Source organism: Mesocricetus auratus, unplaced genomic scaffold (assembly GCF_017639785.1).
Source record: "Mesocricetus auratus isolate SY011 unplaced genomic scaffold, BCM_Maur_2.0 Super-Scaffold_100026, whole genome shotgun sequence".
NCBI classification, from domain to species: Eukaryota; Metazoa; Chordata; class Mammalia; order Rodentia; family Cricetidae; genus Mesocricetus; species Mesocricetus auratus.
The window spans coordinates 20,819,526-20,839,162 of record NW_024429207.1 but is presented as its reverse complement, the minus strand read 5'-3'; the positions used below and the strand labels follow the sequence as shown (position 1 = coordinate 20,839,162).

The following is a 19,637-nucleotide window of genomic DNA, read 5'->3' as shown; positions in this document are numbered from 1 at the left end:
TCAAGGAACTATTCAACATGTCACTAGCAACAGCTTCAGTTATTCTTGCTCCAGCATTGAATTTCATGACTGTGTCCCTCCAGGTCTGCGAAAGCCATTCTATTTACCTTTTACCTCAGCCCACACACCTCAAGATGGGCTCCATGTGCTCCCCTAGTTCTTGCCAGCACAGCCTGGTCAGGTCTGCTAAAGGCTTCTCATGGTTCATCCAGGATGTCGCTCTCAGAGCTAGTGACGGCTAGGCGCTACCCTTATTAATACCCTTTATCACAGCTGTAGAGCCTTTGCTGTCATCAGGTAAAACATGCTCCATGGGACTACTTCACCTGATCTCTGAAGGAAGCGAAAATGAGTCTCTGGTTTTATTAGGGAGTACAACCCAGGAGAGGAGGAGGGGAAGAAATGAAGGAAGCAGCGGTAGGGTGGGGGCTAGGGGGAGGGAGTGGGGGCATGGTAGGGTCGGGGGCAGATAGGATGTGACAGGGCCAAGTACTTTTCTGTGAGCTTCACTGACTAAACCTTTGCATTTATCCACTGTGGTGCATACCCTGTGTCTCAGGAAGGAGACAGAATCTGTCTTCCTTTGGTTAAAGAAAGAAGGCTCTGCATAGCCTACCTCCTCTTTTGTGTTGGGTTGGGATATGGTTGTCAGGAGTTCCATGACTTCGGTGGTTAACTTTGAGGATAGGGCAGGAAGGGAGAGTCACCCTGGGGGAGGTAAGGTATGCATTCGGTCACAGCCCTACTCGGTTGTAACAAGAGAGAGCCGAGCCTTCAGGTACCTGAGATGTCAGTCAGTCCATCAAATCACTGCGACAAACCCCTAATGCAGACAGAGTAGGGCAGAAGTTCTTTTAGCTCCTGGTTTTAGAAATGTCAGTTCTCAGGCCTTGAGCTTGTTGTTTTTAATGTTAACAGGAGAGCACTATGGCTGCAGGAATGTGGCCAGTTGTTTACCTCAGGGCAGAATGGAAGTAGAAGATAGGGGAGGGGGGAGAAGGAGAGGGAGAGGGACACTCTGAAGGACTCTCAGTGACCAGCTTACCCAGTTACATCCTGTATCCTGAAGTCCTAGAGCCTCCTAAACAGTGCCATCAACTGAGCACCAAGTTTTTAATACATGAGCTCTTGCGGGAGATATTTCACATCTGAATTACAATAAGGTATCTTCTGGAATCCTGTGGCCCTACCCTCATCTAAGCCTATTCTCCCTTAACCCTTGGAATCTAAAGTCTCACTGTTTGGCCAGTGAGATAGCTCAGTAGTTAAAGGTGCTTGATGCCGAGGGTGACAACCAGGATTTGAGCCCCAGAAACCACGCGATGGGAGATAGAACAGACAGGTCATTCTCTCCCTTCAGCGCGCACTTCCCTCCCTCTCCTGCCCACAAAGTAAATAAAGTGTGATGCAACTCATTATGAAGAAAATCAAGTCCCACTCTTGAAATTCGTAGAAAGTGGGCCTGTTTTTGCTGTGAATAGTGAGCATCGTTTAAATAATTCTTTTTAAATTTTGTATACCAACCACAGTTTCCCTTCTCTCTCCTCCTCCTCTTCCTCCCCTGGTCTCCTTTCTACTCCCCTTGTGTGCAGAATAATGACACGGGCACCTAAGCTCTTCTTACTCAAAAGCAAGGCGCTTTAGTTTTGCCGTTAGCCCATCTTTACAGCCATGTCCCGGGGTCCCATCTGTCACCAACTTCCAGAATATCTTGTTGGACTTGCTGCTTGTTGGAATTGGGCTTTCTTTGCTCAGCTAAGTAATTTTACACCCATCTATTAATGCCACAGTTTCCAAAAATTGGTCATCGTTTTAATTTTTCTTATTATCCCACACCATAACACAAAATGTATCATTTTCATCTTATGGGAATTCAGGAGAGAATGGAATTAAATTATGTGTATAGTCAATACTGTTTTACTTGAACATCTCTATTTTATTTACTGAAAAAAGTGCTGTAAAACCTGACTTACTTCGATAATGGCCATCAATAAAAGACATTGCCTTTCTCATATGCTTGCAGTTTGAACAGACAGCATCGAATAATTATGGAAATAAACTTTGATGGGCTCTGTGAAGGAAAGAGTCGCTGTTGGGGAGCATGAATATTTACAGTACAGATTCTGCTAGAGCCTTCCAAAGGGCCATCCTCATTATTGACAGAAATTTTTTAGGACAATTGCCACAGCACTGAGGATCCCAACTGTTAACAGTGGCTCCATTAATTAGCCAGAGAGTGTACACTCTAGTAATAAAAGATAGAACTAAATGGAGTTGGAGTCACATTTCAGAATTTTCTGGCAAGATATAGCTGTTGGTACTAGATGTGCAGCCTCATCATAATCATAAGTCATCAACTGGACACTTGCCAGGAGAGAATGAATTCCTTTATTCTTGAGAGAGAGAGAGAGACAGAGAGAGAGAGAGAGAGAGAGAGAGAGAGAGAGAGAGAGAGGAGAGAGCGCGAGCATGTGTCGAGTGTGTGTGTGTGTGTGTGTGTGTGTGTGTGTGTGTGTGTGTGTGTGTGTGTATGGTCATGTGTACCACAGAGTAGGTGTGGAGGTCAGATGACAACCTCAGGCTGGTTCTCATCTTCCACCACATCTGTAACATGGCCTTTGCTGTGTGGTACCACTGTGTACACCAGGCTAGCTGCCTGTGATCTTTGGAAAGGGGAGTCCCCTGTCGTGGCCTCCCATGTCACCTCGGCAGTGCTGGGTTTACAGGTGTACACTATCACATACCCAGCTTTCCATGGCTTCTAGGGATTCTAACTCAGGTCTTAAAGGCAAGTGCTTTTGCTCACTGAGCCCTCTCCCCGGCATTTAACCCTCGTTATTTAAATGAACAAACTTATCTAAATCTACTGAATGCATAAACTTAGTATTTCCTATATTACAGACACTAACTGTTAAAAGTTATCCACGATCATACCCTGGGTCAAAATTCTAAAATGTTAAACAATATTTTGTGTACTTGGGATGACATTGGAGGGATTAGGATGCTAAATACTATAGGAAGATGGGGGATTCTCTGGCCTGACTGTACAAGAGTATTTAAACATTTCCTATTTCCACCCAATAAAGCAGCCTGACTTCAGGCTAAGAGGATTCACTGTAATGAGAGTTGCCTGGGAATTTCTCTGCTTTTTCTGTTACAGATAGAAGATGTGAGGGGACAGTTCCAAGTTGGATACTGTTGGTAGCCCTACAGGTCCCACATAGCATCCACACATGTCCTTGTTTTGTTTGTCTTCTCTCCCCCTCTTGAAGAAAATCATAAGCGGATGGCTCAGCAGGTAAATGTGTTTGTTGCCCAAGCCTGGTGACCCGAGTTAGAGTCCTTAGAACCTGTGTGGGGGAAAGTGTGGCCTGACTCCCAATGCTGTCTTCTGACACCCTCATGTGCAGTATGGCATCCCCTACTTTCCCTAAGCAAATGCATGTTAAAAAATAAAAATCCTAGAACGTCAATGGAAAATAGCAGAGGCCTCACCGGATTCAACATCCCTTCAGCTACTGAAACTTAGCATTTCCATTTGACTCTCAATAAAATCACCCTAGTACACCTACTTTCTCCGTTATCCACTGTGAATTTTTAGCATGTTACTGTCAATCATTTTAAATGCACTCCTTGAGAATGCCAGTGCCTGAGTCATTTCCCTTTCTGTTTCCAGTCATTTCTTTCCCTCTTGGCAACACTTTTTTAGCTATTGCCTTACTTTTCTTGTGCCCCATGGTCCTTGACTGATTCCCGGTACTGCAAGCAACAGGACAGACATGGAGGTAGTCTAACATTTGTATTTAAAACTGGATATGCTTCTGTCATTACCTGGCTTTAATCAGTCTAGTTAAGAGTGAAACTGGATTTCGAATTTGTGTTTATCTCCCCTCCTCTTATTCTCGCCCCCCAGTGCTACAGATGACCCTTTAGCCTTTCTGCATATCAGACAAGTATTCCACCATTGAGCAGTTGTCCAAGATCTTTGTTGCTTGCTTTTAATTTTCATAGACTTCAATGTTTTTCTTCTTGCCATGTAGTAAACTGCTATTGTGTATTATGATGTGGTAGGCTCATGGTGGGGCATGCTGGGTTCTTTGTCCTGGAAGCCTCAAACTCAGGCCAGCTCTGATTTATCTGATCTAGGGGTAAAGCTGTGTAGATTTTCCTGCATCTCCTACCAATGAAAGACTATGTTTTGTATTTCTGGGTGGTTTGGGTGGGAGAATTCCATGTCTCTCACCAATGGCAGGTGACTTGTAGTATCACCATGGCCTGCTAGTCACAAAATCATTTCTAGATTTTCCTCAACTGCTAGAAAGATGGTTTTTGTTTTGTTTTCCCTATGGAAGTAGATCCAGGGGTAGAAGGATTTTCTGAGGCTCCTTTGGTGGCTCAAGATGGTTTTCTTTGTAAGACAAGAATCTGGGATTCTTCAGTGTCCACTTTTCTTGTGCCCTATTGTCCTTGACTGATTCCCAGTACTGCAAGCAACAGGACAGACATGGAGGTAGTCTAACATTTGGTAGTCTTACACTGTACCAAAGAGGGGGATCCTTTGTGCTTCTTGTTCTGCTTTTACTCCTCCTTGGGTATGGATAGATGCCCATAGAGAAGAACCTCACAATACCATTTAGCTCCTGCCCAAGTGTACCCCAACTCTTGCCGTGGTATTGTGGTAGTCATTTGAACGTTATTTGCACTTGGACCTCCCAGCTATTCCACACTGATAAGGTAGACCATTCTTTTTTTTTTCTTTCTTTCGGAGACAGGGTTTCTCTGTATTGTTTTGGAGGCTGTCCTGGAACTCACTCTGTAGATCAGGCTGGCCTTGAACTCACAGAGATCCACCTGCCTCTGCCTCCCCAGTGCTGGGATTAAAGGCATGCACCACCAACGCCCAGTGGTAGACCATTCTTTTTTTTTTTTATTTTCCAGTTTAAATTTAGATAAGAAACGAGGTTGCTTCACAAGTCAGTTCCAGGTCCCTCTCCCATTCCCTCCCCTCCTCCCGTGCCCTCCCCCAATCCCCCCCCCCCGTTATCCCCTCATTCCCCCAGGGAGGGTGAGGCCCTCCATGGGGGTGTCCATAGTCTGGGTAGACCATTCTTGACCTTTAGGAATTTGGGGAAAATTTTGCTGATTCCTTGTTAACTGTATGCTAGCTACCTCTTTCCAGTTTAATGCCCAAAGCTACAGTTTGCACTCCATCTTTCCTGGAAAGGTGTTCTTACCCTTTGTAATTTGGTTCCTAACATACTGTGGAAGAGTTCAGAATCTTAGGTCTCTCAGAATCTTTTCTCTTCGCTGGCCTAAGAACCATATTCTCTTTTAAAGTCATGTTTTAGAAACAGCTGGTTTTTCTACTCAAGTCTTCAGCTGGAAAGAGATGCAGAAACTAAGTTACTTCTAAAAATGCCATAACCGTTTCATCAAACACATGTCAGGTCATGTTGTGAGATGTTTCTGGTAGAACCTTAGACTGCAACAGTACATTTCATGCGTTTCTTTTCTCTGTAGTGTTACAGTCAGATGGAATCTAACACCACACTATTCAGTGGACCGTTCTCTTGAGTGGCAGGAATGTGCTCTTATTACTGATGGCCTCATATAAACATCAGTGCAGGGTCCTGGTTGAGGAGGACTCCCAGTTATGTGGCCAAATAGTTACCAGCTGGCTGATGATTCAGATTAGGCAAGTTGTCTGTAGCAAGTTTTCATTACTTTTTAAAGACAGCTTAGTTTATCAGTTTGGGCAGTTGTGTGGTGTTTTGTATGCATCCCAAGTTTCCCCTTTGTGAGTTCTTCCTTTGCTGAGAAGATGAACCATTGCCTCTGGTTATCACTCTGGTATTCCTTTCACAGCATCTGTTTAGCTACTGCCCAAGTGTACCCCAACACAATGCCTAGCCAGAGCAACCCCAGTCTTGAGTCTAAGTCTGAGCATGTCCTCATGGTCTGCAATTTGGTTCTCTGTGCTCAGAAATGTCTTGGTAAAGAACTCTTGCCGTGGCATTGTTAGGGTAGTCCAAGAGTTAGGGATTTGGGAGAGGGGGCCTATTGTCCAAAAGGCAACTTACAACATCCAGTTGCTAACGTTTCAGAAATCAGTCTTCAAACTGCTTGTGACTGCTTAGTGAAAAAGAAATCAAAAGAGGAACGTGGGCTCTTAAACGAACAGATAAACTGAAAGCAACAGGTGCTGTTCTCACCCTTCTTGCTGCACGGCTGACACAAGCCAACAGGTAAACCCAGTTAGTAAATTCAGTTAGCTGTCTCCTTTCTCACACATGTATCTGGAATCTTAGGTCCCACCAACAGCCTTTAACTGACCCAAAGTTGAAAACCACCAGAAATAGACTGATTATTTCTTCTTCTACTGGTCCAAGGGAGTGAAATGCAGTTTTCATTTGTGTCCACTGCAGTAAAAGCCTCAGCAAAAAGGCAGAGACAGCATGTGACTGTCCCCCCTCTTTTGTCTGTCTTTGGCCCATATTATAAAGCTCTGCTCTCCTCCCCTGTTCTGGCTTCATTAAAAGCCCCCCCCCAGTTTCCCTTCTGGTCTCTACTTCTTCATCTAAGATGTGCTGGGAAAAGCACTAATGTTAGTCCAAGCCTTACTGGAGACAGAGATGCTGCTGTAGTATCAGTGCCAAAACTAACTGAAACCAAATTAATAGAAGGAGGACTGGGGGAAGGCTTGCCTTCCCAAGTCAACTTGTTCATACTTCCCTGGACGGTTGCTTCAGATGTTTAAGACAAGCTGTTCACCCATAGACCTCTTCTCCCTCAGAGGAAAAACCCCAGTGTCTTCTCATGTGTTTCCGGTGAGCAGTTTAAGGAAAAGAAAGTATACTGACCTGACCTTGGGTAGCTTCAAAATTGCTATTGGATTTCTAACTTTGGTCTACTGCTCTGCTTTCTAAATTTGAGATAGATGAGGATGATAATAATTACAGACCTGATACATTACTGCCATTTTTTATACCGAACCCCTTATTTTTAGAAAAAGATACTTGCGCATATAGGTAGAAGCCGCAGATAGTCCTACACACTTAAAAGAAGCCGATGATTTTCCCCTTCCTTCTGCTTCTTTCTTCAGCAGCTACCGCAATAGCTGCACAGCACACTGTGTCTTGTCCCTCATCTCTACAGAGTTTTGTTTCCTTCTAATCATTTTTTTATTGTTGGATGACTTGTCACCAAGTTAGTCTTTGCTGAGCCTTCTTGGAGGAGTTGCTGTGCTCCGGATATGATGATCAGTAGAGACTGTCAGCATGGCAGTCCCGAGATGCCTAGATTAGAAAGCACAGCGGGTATGTCTATGAGGACATTTCCAGAGAGGGTTAGATTATGAAGGCTCTCATATTATCCACGGTTTAACCTTAAGAGTCTATTGTAAAGTGGTGGGAACGGGAAAGCAGGGCCTGGGTGAAGGACGTGGGTCACTGAGGGTGTATCTTCAGGTATATCTTAAGCCAGTAAGATGGTTTGGTGGAGAAAGATGCTTTTATGCCTGATACTCTGAGCTTACTCTTTGGAACCCACAAGATAGAAGGAAAGCACCAACACATGCAAGTTGGTGCTTTTCTATGCATGCATGTGACTTTTCTATGAATGCCATGACACCCGTCCCCTTTAATAAATGAACGTCATCTAAAACAGAAAGTGCCTGCCTTGCTTGGCTTCTTCCTGTGTACATCCATCTTCTCAGCCACTCTGAATTCTGTTTCACCATGCATGACCTCTGTCGTGATGACCTGAAACCTCCAAAAGCACGAGCTAACCAAATCCTTCCTTAAGTTGTTCTCTGAAGTGTTTGCTCAAGGTAATGACAAAGTCTGACCATGTGGATATTGTCTAGTCTTGTGACCGTGCCTGTGGGCACTGTTGCTCTCTGCACTGTATGTGGTAGCCTTCCAGCTTGACACTAGTTTGTGGTTATCTCGGATTGCTCCCTTGTTTTGGTTGGTGACAGCCTCCTGTGGCTACTTGACAAGTGTGTGGGGTATCTTCATTTGCCGCTAATGTTTATGACATAGCTTAGCCAACTATAAACTGTGGGAACATCAGTTTTCCCGGGAATTTTAAGGCATTTTGCCATTGCCTTTAGAATTTTTTTTTCTGGAAGGAATTCTATTCACAGAAGAGTTAACAATGAAAAGCTGATGTCTGATACACTTTACCTAGCTTCTCCTGATGCTAACTAACATTTTGTATCACAATTATACATGTGTCAACACTAAGAAATTATTATCGGTACATCACTACTAACTGAAATACACTGTAAAGAAACTTTTTTAAATCTCTCCAGCTATTGATAGCTGGTGGAAGAGAGAAAATCAGTTTTCTCTAATGGAATGGTATGTCAGCCACACTCCAGGGCAAGTCCCAGGAGTAATTGGCTAACACAAATCAGGCTGTTTAGGTTTTTCTTTTATTTTCCAGCATAATATTTTATTGATTATTTAGAAATTTTATATAATATACCCCAGTCACACTTGCTTCTCATTCCTCCCAGGTCTGTCGTCTTACCTTCATGCCCCCCAAAAGATAAAAAGAAAAAAATGCCATATACTCATTGGAACATGATCAAACTCCCAGTGGCCTGTCCCTTAAAGATAACTGAGTCCTTTTGGCGCCGTTTAGTATTTTATTTTATTTGCAGGAGGGATTAGGGAATCCTGGGTTTGTATGCTGCAAAAGGAGTAGGGAGGCTATAGGCCTATTTGTGATTTTTTTTTTGAGACAGGGTTTTTGTACAGCTTTTCTGAAGCCTGTCCTGGAAATTGCTTTGTAGGCCAGGTTGGCCTTGAGCTCTCAGAGATCCATGCGCCTCTGCCTCCTGAGTGCTGGGCTTAAAGGGTTGCACCACCACCACCTGGCAATTGTTTTGTTTTTTAAAAGACATGAAAAAGCATAAAGTTTCATGTGTGTATGAGGGGGAGATTTGGGGGGGAGGAAAGCATATGATGACTTGGTCCCCATTTGGTGGAACTGTGTGGGAAGAATTAGGAGGTGTAGCCTTATTGGAGGAGGTTTATCACTCAGAACATGCCTTGAGGTGACACACACACACCATTCCTAGTGTGTCCGCTCTGTCTGCTACTTGTAGATGAGGATGCAAGCTCTCAGCTGCTCTTGCTGTGCCTTTGCTACACGATCAAAGACGAGCCCTTTGAAACTGTAAACCCAATTAAATACTGCTTTCTTTGTAAGCTGCCTTCATCGTGGTGTTTTGTCACAGCAATAGAAAAATAACATTACATCAACATTTCAAGAACTGTCTTAACTACATTAAAAAGCTTCCTTTTCCAATGCAGAGGAGGATGGGGCATTGGCATACAGGAGAAAAGTAATTAAGTCAACAAACAGGAGAGGGAAGAGGGCTTTGGGGGAAGCTAGGCTTTGTCTTAGGTGTGCTGACATATTATTTTGGGACAGTACTTAGAATGCCACTTCCTATCTCTGTAAAATATGGCGATTATATTTGTTTCATTTGATTGCAAGGAGGATGAAGCGAGACTATTTCAGCTAGGACCTGTAGAGTATCCAGTGCACAGAATAGTCTCAATAAATGTTGATCTGCCCCCTTGGGCACTTCAACCATGTAACTGCAGACACTGTGGAGGGAAAGTATTTGTTTTATGGAAAGTGTGCTGTGTCCTCCTATTGAGTGGCAGGAATATGGGGACTGTATTTCCTTACTGATACGTCTGAAACTCTTTTTCTCCTTGTCTCAATGCAGGGCTTACCACCCAAACAATGGAAGGCAGACATTAGCCACCTGAGTTGCCCAGAGCCTACCTTGTTCACCTTCTCATCTCCCGTGTCTCCGGCCCTGCGTGAGCGATCGTTGAGAGAGCTGTGGCTGCCCAGCTTCCAGCAGTCTAAGAGGGAAGCCCAAGCACTAAGGTGGCTGCTGGATAGGAATCAGAATTTTTCATCTGAATACTTTTGGGGCCTAGTCTTTAAGGACTGATTTTAAAAGGTAATAGGATGACAGAATTAGATTAATTTTCTTGGAGGCCTTAATATTTGGAGATAATAGCTATTCCGTTGAGTATCCTTTAGAATAAGAACTAATTGCAACAGTTCTCACAAAGAGCTCTGTCAATTAATATCTGTAAATTACTTTTAGAGGTTGCCTCTATATTTTTATACTAAAACAATTGACTTTTTCAAGTGGACACTGGTTGCCTTCAGTTTATGTGTTTGGACGCATGTATGCTCTGTCTTCTGTGGAAGCTGACCCTAAGGTCAAGTGCTTTCGTAGCTGCAGCTCTAGCTGTGGATGGATACTCACCTCCCTGTCAGCTGCTCATTGGTATTTGGCAAGTCCAGTTTGGTGATGCTGAGAATGAGTGAAACACATTAGAACTTGGCAATGAGCGATCCCATCTGTTGTTCTGAGCGATGTGAGTGAGTAAGAAAAGCCATGTCAGGCGTCTCTGTTCTCCAAAGGACACATGCATGTCTTTCTTCGTCTCTACACCCCCAAGCCGCCTCACTCTGAAGGGGCTCTAGCTGGTCCAAGCATAACAAACACGTCTCTGGAGACCTTGCCCTTCCTCCATGCCCTCTCCTTGCTAAACTGTTAGATTGTTCCTAAAGCTGGCCTCCAAAGTCTGTTCCCTTATTTGGCCACTTCTGCCCCTGAAGATGACCACCAATGTCCAGCTATCAAAGTTAAAGTCCAGCAATCAAAAGCCCCCCTTTGGCTACCCTAATTAACATGCCCAATCAAAATTAAACACCTCATCCTAACACGGTTTTCCCTTTTTTTCTTTATAAACTGCCTTTTGCCTATCCAGAGGCAAATATCCCTCCCCCCTCTTTGTTCCTTTCCCTTCCCCTGTTCTCTATCTCCTGTCTTTGTCCCTTTCCCCTGCTCTTTGTCCTGGGGCAAATAAATCTCCTTTGTACTGAGAACCTGCCTGGTCTTGGGGTGTCTTGTGCTGACTTTGATGTCCTTTCAACTAGCCTAGTCTACATTCTGATGACCTGTGGCTTCCTCCCATTTCTCTCAGAAGTAGAATTTTCTATAAAGACATGACTCCTCCTAGTTTTTCCGTTAGTGTGATGTCACTAACTGTCTCTTATTACTGTGGAGCAGAAGAGGAAGAATTGTCAGATTCATGGTGAACAGCCGTTTGCTTTGGCCAAGGTGAGGGAGGTGAATGCCCTGGGCTCTCCTTTGGGTTCAAGCTGATCATCATTAGGATGACGTAACAGCCTCTCATCAGACTTGCAGATGAGCATTTTCTGGTTTCTAATGCTGTCAGAGAAGGTTCAGCCACATTGTTTGGCTACCTACCAGCCCTCTGAAAACAAGAAGAAACAACATTGGCCTTCATTCCAGTTAGATGGGAAGAGACGTCTGGTCAACACAAAGCCTGTTGGTAGCTGTTGTGTTCACCTTTGTGTTCTTAACTCCAGCAGTGGCAGCCAGTCTGTAAGAAATGAGGATTAAAAACAGCACACTGGTGATGAGCGGTAGGATCACCTTGCTGGTGGGAGAATCTGTCTGTGGAGAGGGTCTCCTCAGCCTGTCATTAATTCAGCATGATTTTAGGCAAGCCTCTACCTCCCTAGGTCTTGGGTCTTATACCTTAAGAAGTGATTGAGATGATATTTGAGGTTGTAACAGTCTTTAATTCCTCAGGAAATTTTAAGATGTTTAATTTTGTAGGTGCTTTTACTAAAATGGGAATAAACTGGCTTAGATGTGTTTTTCAAGAGAAGGTTATTCTTTGGGGAGGAGCATATGTATTTTACATATTATATGGATTATTGGAAATGGAGGGGAGTATTACTATTATTATTATTAATCTAATAATATCAAAGCAGTAGAGGTTTGAAAGGGGGTTGTTGGTGCAAGTTCAGGCTTTAAACTGTGTACTGAATGAAGTGGGATTCTTTTGGAATCCTCAAAATGGTCTGCAAAAGCATTTATGCCTTTGACAAAATAATGTAGTAGCTTTACCTTCTCTCCATAAATGTTTAAAACAAATGCTTAGTTCATCATGTGTTTCTTAAATCTCAATATGTCAGGCAATTAACATTTTTGAGAATCTCAAATACGATGAATATGACCAATTCAAAAAATGATGAGTGATTCTCCCCCAACCTCTCTCAGTGTCACTGCAATGTGCACACCCCTAACTTATAAATCCAGTCAGTGCTGGTCATCTGTGCATGGGTGAAGGGCCTTGCACTGGCACACAGGAACACCGTCAGAGGCCACATACTCAAGTGTAAATAGCCTGGAGATCGTCTTTCCCACTATTGCGGGGATTTTGACTCACATGATCTTGTGAGAGTCTTGTTTAGGTAGCCCGGGCTGCTGTGAGTTCATCGTGTGATGGCAATGCCATGTGTAGAGGACATCATTTCTCAACACTTCTTCCCATCTTCTGGCTTTTGCTTTCTTTCTGTCCCACTTTCTCAATGTTTCCCTACCCTTGACTGGGGCAGGTGTTTGAGATAGATGTCCCATTTATGGCTGAGTACTTTAGCCTTCTGTTCTCAGCATGTTGTCCAGTTGTGCTTCTCTCCAGCGACTGCTGCCCACTGCAAAAAGAAGTTTCTGTGATTAAGGCTCTGTTACAGGTATAAACAAAATTTATTTCCTTTCTTAAAATAATTTTTTTCTAGAGTTCCGTACATGAGTGCATCATTTCCACCCATCTTTGTCTGTTCCCTAACTTCTTCCTTTCTTTATTCACTTTCAAATTCATGACTTATTTGATTATAATTATTAATGTTATACACACACACACACGTATATAAAACCTACTAAGCCATTTAGTGTTACTTGTATGTTCATGTGTTTAGGGCTGACCGTTTGCTATTGGACCACCTGTCAGGGCTCTTATACCTAGAGAATATGGATTCTTTCTTTCTCAGCAGCCACTGACTGCCAGTAGCTCTGTATCTAGGGATGGGCCCTTATGTAATTTCACCCATTTCCATTGACATGTTGACTGGTATGGTCTTTATGCAGGTCTACTTTAGGCAGCCATTCTGTTGAGATTTCATGGGTGCAGGATCTCTGTCATGTCTAGAAGACACTGTCATGGGTGCAGCTTCACTGTTGTGTCTAGAAGACGTGGTCAAGAGTACAGCATTCTTGTTCTATCTAGAAGACACTGTCTTACACCAGGTATCATGGCCCTCTGGTTCTTACTCTCTGTTTTGTATGGTTTTGTTTTTACTCTCTCTCATTTTACTTGAATTATCTTTCATCCAACATATTCTAATCTTGCTTTCCCCTCCTCTACCTCCTCCCAGATCTTCCTCATCTCCCCACCTACCCAGTTCTATGACCTTGCTCTAAAAAAACAAACAAAAAAACAGACACCTCCAACTCCCCCCCCAAAAAAACTGAAAACAAAATATACAAGCAAACCATCAACAAAACAAAAAAATGCCTAAACAAAAAAAGTACAAAAGCATCATTGAGTTTGTGTTGTGGGCCAAATACCCCTGGGCATGAGGCCTGCTTTGAAGTGTGGTTCTAGGCCCTGAGATACTGCTTTGGGGAAAGCTAATTTTTCCTTTGCTAGCAGTTTCAAATTAAGCACAGTTTCCTGGTTAGTGGGTGGGAGCCTGTTTATACTTCCCCTCCTCAGTGTTGTGTTGTAAATGTACCTGGACACCCCATGTTCACTTATTCTCTGTATCTTGACCACTTGTGGGTCTCTAGAGTAGCCTTATATGATGAGGTCCCCATAATGATGAGAGTTACCATTATCTGTGGCTGTAAGAATAAATGCTATACTACAGTTAAAAGATATATTGATTTAAGAAGAGGGTGGTAGTAAATTCTCCTCTTGGTTCTGTGAACTCTCCAGCCGTGGGTGGTTGGCATGAGTTCCTTAAGTCCAATTAGTTTTCATCAAGGCATAAATGTCACTATTGCATATTTCATGCCATCTTGTTCCATCATAGTTCTTTTTCCTGAGTTCCATGGTAAAATTTTGTCTAAACTTCATTGGAGTATATCTCTAAGAATTTTTATACCAAATAAAGTTTTTGATTATGTCATACCCTCCCCATTTGTGGACGATAGAGAAGAGGAAATTCCATGAGATTAAAAACTGGAGTAAAGTTAGGTACTCTGTCCCTAAAGCAAAATAATAGTACTGTGTTCACTCAGGTAAAAACCTTCTGAACTCAGATCTCTGTAACTGGAGAGTAGTAGTCTAGTGGTCAGACACCAAAGAAATATTTCTTTGTGCAGTGTATAGTAGTTAACACAGACACCTCACAACTGGCCAGAGTACAGAGACTGAGTGTCAGTGGAGGGCTCAGCTACAAAAGGGTCATGTACATCACACCCTTCCCCAAGGCTCAGGGACCATTGAGGAAGAGGATGCGGAAAGCTTGTAAGAGGCTGAGGTCAGGGAGGACTGGAGTGAAATGGTACCTTCTGGACATTACAGCACTGCTGCACTCATGAAATCACAGCAGCTATGCTTGCCAGGACAAGGTCAAGCCAGTCGCTCTAGCATGGAGTGGGAATGGATTCTTGAGCCCTGACCAGCAATCAAAGAGCTGTGGAGAGATGATGCATTCTAGGGAAGGGAGAGTCGTTTTTCTTCAATGGCTTGCCCCTGGTAGGTTAGCCATGCTCGTGTGGCTCATTCCACACCCAGGAATATTTGGAAAGCATTATTTAGATTCTGTGGGTTATTAAAAAATAAGGACATGACATTGTGGGGTATAGGACATCAGGGAAGATATTGGGAAGATATAGAGACAGGACTTGTGAGTAAATATTATCAAAGTACATTGTAATAGTTCTCAAAGAATTACCAAAAATACAATGGAATACATGTCAATGAAAATAAATGTGGTATGTGGTATTATGGAATTTTTGTGTACCCACAGATTTGAGACTTACATGCTTCAAGATTTATTTTTGTTCCATAGCCTATGTTTCTTCTGTCACTAGGCTTTCCCTAATAAGATGCCTTCTTGCTTCTGACAATTGCTGTTAATAGTGTGAGAAATGTCTCCCCATCTAACATGCTCTTGTCTGCTAATAAGAACTGCACTCTGAATGCCTAAGTGTACTTTGCCTACATTTGTGCTGTCATGCCATACTTGTCTTTACCTCGCTCTCTGTGAACTGCCTCACGGGGCCACAATAAGGAATGCCTATGCAACAGCCACTTTAGTGCCTCAGTATATTTTATCTAGATTATCCACAAGAACAAGGTTTCAAAGCAGCATGAGAAAGTGCAGAGAAAACCTACCAGAATTTTTATGAAGATGAACATTTTTACTAATGTTTGCAAGTAGTCTTCACTTCTGTCCCTGGAAATGGAGTCAACTTTGACTTTGGTCATGAAACAAATCTAAAGTTTAGAACTTAAATTCTTACCAGCTTACGGAGTAGTTTCTAGTAGCTGGAATATCCATCAGGGCCATTATTATTAGTAGCAACTGGATGCATAGTATGTTTCTCAGAAGAAAAACTGAAAATGAGTATCATTTTTCCAGTCATATATTATGCATTACGCATAAAAAAGCCAGATCAGTATCTGTGGAACATAGCATAGCACAGACCTGAGCTTGAAAAACCTTACATGGTATTATGTATTTTTCAAAGCCATTACAGTTTCTGCTAAATATATTCAGGGATCTCTTCTAGCCTTCCCATTCCCCAGTTCCAAGACACTTAACACACTTTGCGTCCACGTACAGCCTCACCCCACTTCTGATACCAAGTTCTGTCTTAGTTTCTCTTGGTTGTTTTATAGAATATCACAGACTTGGTGGCTTATGAATAACTAAAATTTACTTCTTATATTTTTGGAGGCTGGGAAATCAAGGTGCCAGTCCATTTGGTGTCTAGTCAGTGACTACTTGGTTCACAGATAGCAGTCTTCTTGTGATTCACATGGAAATACATGAGTGAGTTCTCTGAGGCTTATTTTATAGCAACACTGATCCACCTACATGCCCTACTTACTTCCCAAAGACCCTACATTTCTGTATATGTTTAAAAAAAAACAAAAAAACAGGGTCTCATTATGTATCCCTGGCTTGCCTAGAACTGTGTTTAAAGATTTGGCTGGCTTCAAATTCACAGAGATCTGACTGCCTCTGCCTTCCAAGTGCTGAGATTAAAGGTGTGCACCACCACACCTGGCAAATGCCTAATATTTGACATTAAAATTTTAGTATATGCAGTCCCTAGCACTAGTGTAGAGTAAGTTGACTACCGTAGGGCAGGATGGGCACAATTCTGCATAAGTAGTGTGTCTTGGAATCATCAAAGTATGTAGTATGAAAGCCCAAAGAAGAACAGTGTGATTAGTTTATGTTATGCATAGAAACTTTGCAGTCTTGAATATTTTATAAAATGTTCTTATAGTTCTTTAAATTTTTGTTTTTAAAATTTCTATTAGTGAATATCTTTACTACATATTGTATTATCAACATATATACACTGTATATACTATATAGTATAATAAACGTGTATAGTATAATACATATAGTAATAAATTATATTGCCAAAAATGTTGGAAAAAGTCAGGGGATACGGAATTATGCATTATGACATCAGAGTAAGAAAAATATAACCTGAGTGGATTCTCTCCAATGTGTTATCTTTATTATCTTGCTCAAGTTACTTGTCTTTCTACATATTCTACCATGTGCCTGCTGTGCTAGCTAACCTCGTGAGACAGTTGTAATGATTAAATAAGCAAATGTTCATACTTTATATTTTACATAAATGATGCTGTCTGTAGCCATTACTCTTTTGAGAAGACTGTGATTAACATTTGTCCAATACGACAGATTGACTAATGATGGTCTTAGGGGGATGCCCCTTTGTTCTTGTTTGCTATTAGATATGTATTTGCTTACTGCTGTGGAATAGGCATTGTGAGAGGCAATGTAATGATGTAAGACTGAGAGAAAGAAGGTGAAGGGTTCTGGGAGGGCTTTGGGATTTTATGTTGTTATTAAAACAGGGACTAGGAGGGCACAGAGATATCTCAGTGATGAGAGTGCTTGCTGCTTTTGCAGAGGACCCAAGTTCAATTCTCAGCACCCATGTTTGGCAGACTGTAATTCCAGCTCCAGGGAATTCAGTATCTTCTCCTGGACTCCAAGGACATCTCCACACATATCCATATCCTCCATACACTTCTACTCTTACACACACAAATGTACACACAAATAAAAATAAATCATAAAAATATGAACAAGCAGGGACTGAGGAATGCCCAGAGTATTCTTGGTAACCCCCATGGGATTTCTGATAGTTTTGTACACAGCACAAACCCTAATAAAATCTTCCTGCTTGATTGATGGGTACAGTTCAGACCTGAAACCCAAGGAGTGTCTTTTGTTGCTTTTCCATTACCTTGTCCTGAATTTTGGAACCAGACTGTTTAATGTACCTGGACCAAGAACGAGGACATAGAGATGGCTATAGGTCTGTAGAACTGGACCCCAATTACTTGTTCACAGAAGATCAATAGGGAATAGTAAAGAAGAGAAGCCCGATCAGTCTTATCTGAGCAGATCTGCCCTCTCCCGTGTTCCATGTGATGTGGGTTTGAGACTGTAGGTACAACACACAGGAATGAGCTTTTACACACAAGAGACTTCTCTACCCCTATCTGTGGCCCCATCAGTCCCCCAGCCTCTCCAACATTAACTTATTCCCTTAGCAGGGCTGGAGATAGGGCTTAATGGGAGATAGGTTTACAAGGGTCACAGTGTGAGCAGGAGCAGAGATGACTCTAAAGATTTTATCCTCTCGGAGCTGGAGAGATGGCTCAGTGGTCAAGAGCACTGGCTGCTTGCTCTTCCAGATTTCCTGAGTTCAATTCCTAGCAACCACGCTAACCATCTATAGTGGAATCTGATGCCCTCTTCTGGCATACAATTGTATATGCAGATAGAGTACTCATTCATAAAATAAATAAATCTGAAAAAAAAAAGGATTTTATCCTCTCAACACATTAGGCCACATAGCTTAATTATAACCAATCAGAGGTGAGTCCATCCCATTCCTGAACAAGAGAAACCTGGGCTTCCTGATTGTCTTCCTTTGTTCCTTTGTACTCCTTGGAACAGTGATCTGGAAGGTTCCTTCAGTCTGAGCCACTGAGGCTTCTGAAATGAGTCAGGACTGGATGGTGACGAATGCTTCTGGATATCAGGCCATAAGTGTGCCTTCCCTGTTACTTAACTTGCAAAGTGAGAACCACACCATCCAATGTAGAGTGTGAGAAGAAATTCTACAACCAGCCTACCCATGCTGTTAATAACATTCAAATTCTAATACCATAGACTTAATTCTTGAAACAATGATTGAGCTGATTAGCAGACTTGAAGACTGTGCCTGTAGTTGATGGGCTATTAAATGGTTTTGAGGCTGGGCATATTCCAAGAGCCTTTGAAATGAAGTCAAGTTGTTTTTCAAATACACAGAATAAACTCCTGAGTCTACTCAGACAAGGGGAGAAAGAACAGTTTTGTGGAAGAATGTCCTTGACAATAAAAAATGATAAGTTAAACCACTGTGTGTCCTTTTATTTTGTGGGACTGTTTTAGAAATTATGGGATGGGTGTAACATGAATAAATCAAAGACCCAGAGACAGATACTGGGGCTCAGGTTGAAGATCAGGGAAGCAAAACAGCTGGACACCAGCTCTCACCTTTAGCTCAGGCTGAATGGGCTGATCCATGCATGAGCAAGACCAAGTCTAAAACTACTGCCTCTCCTCAGTGTGGCTGGAGAATGAATGCTTCCTCCTGACTACTCTCTCCTGTCTTTCATACCCCTCTAGTGCTGGGATTAAAGGCGTGAGCTATAATTCTCTTTTAGACTGATTCACTCTTGTGTAGATCTCGGTGGCCTTGGACTCACAGAGATCTGTCTACTTCTTAATCCTGAGTCCTAGGATTAAAAGTGTATACCACCACCTGCTAGCTTCTGGCTACTGGGATTAAAGGTGTGTGCCTGGCTGAGGTAAGCTTTAATAAATCATAAATAGTAATATCACTAACAGATGGGTATATATTTGAATTTAATATATAAAGAATTTATTAGGTTAGGTTACCTTAAAACAGTAACAGCCAAATCACACCCAAGAAGCTGAAAACTGTAGGTGCTCAGCCCTGAGGCCAGGGACCTCAGTTGTGGGAGTGGTCCTGCAACAGCTGTATTTCCCCACAAGAGGCCAGCCACCCAATAGTTGCTCAGTCTGCAAGGTTGGGTACCTCTGCAGTCCCAGTCTGGCACCTAAAACCTTGGAGGTTCCTGGAGAGTTGCTGGTCGTTAGTCCACCAAGGCAGTCGGGCGCTACTGGATTTGGTAGCAGTGAAGGAATGAGCAGCAGCAACTGAAGTCAACTCACCAGGAGGGAAGTGAGGTGAGCAAAAGGCAGGGGGTCTTCTGCTGCCCCTTTCTGCATTGCTTCCAGAAGGTTCTGCTCATAATCAGGCGGCTTTTCACATGGAATTAAGGCAATCGTCGGGTGAGGCTTCCTACGAAGATGACTCTGTTTTGTGACAAGTTGACCTGAAAACCAACCATGGTGACAAAATTGGGAATGCTCATGAGAATGCTGCCAGCACTGGGGAGAGGGGTTACTCTGTAAAT

At 42.6% G+C, this 19,637-nt stretch overlaps 1 protein-coding gene across 1 annotated transcript in view; it reads left to right on the top strand.

The window, feature by feature from the left end:
- Fut10 (fucosyltransferase 10) overlaps window positions 1-18,548 on the top strand; it is a 75,932-nt gene extending 57,384 nt beyond the window's left edge. The window contains exon 5 of the mRNA XM_005066601.4: window positions 9,749-18,548. Within this exon, the coding sequence (XP_005066658.1) occupies window positions 9,749-9,982 (234 nt within the window). The 3' untranslated portion in view covers window positions 9,983-18,548. The remainder of the gene's footprint in view (window positions 1-9,748) is intronic.
- Window positions 18,549-19,637: the final 1,089 nt, after the last annotated feature.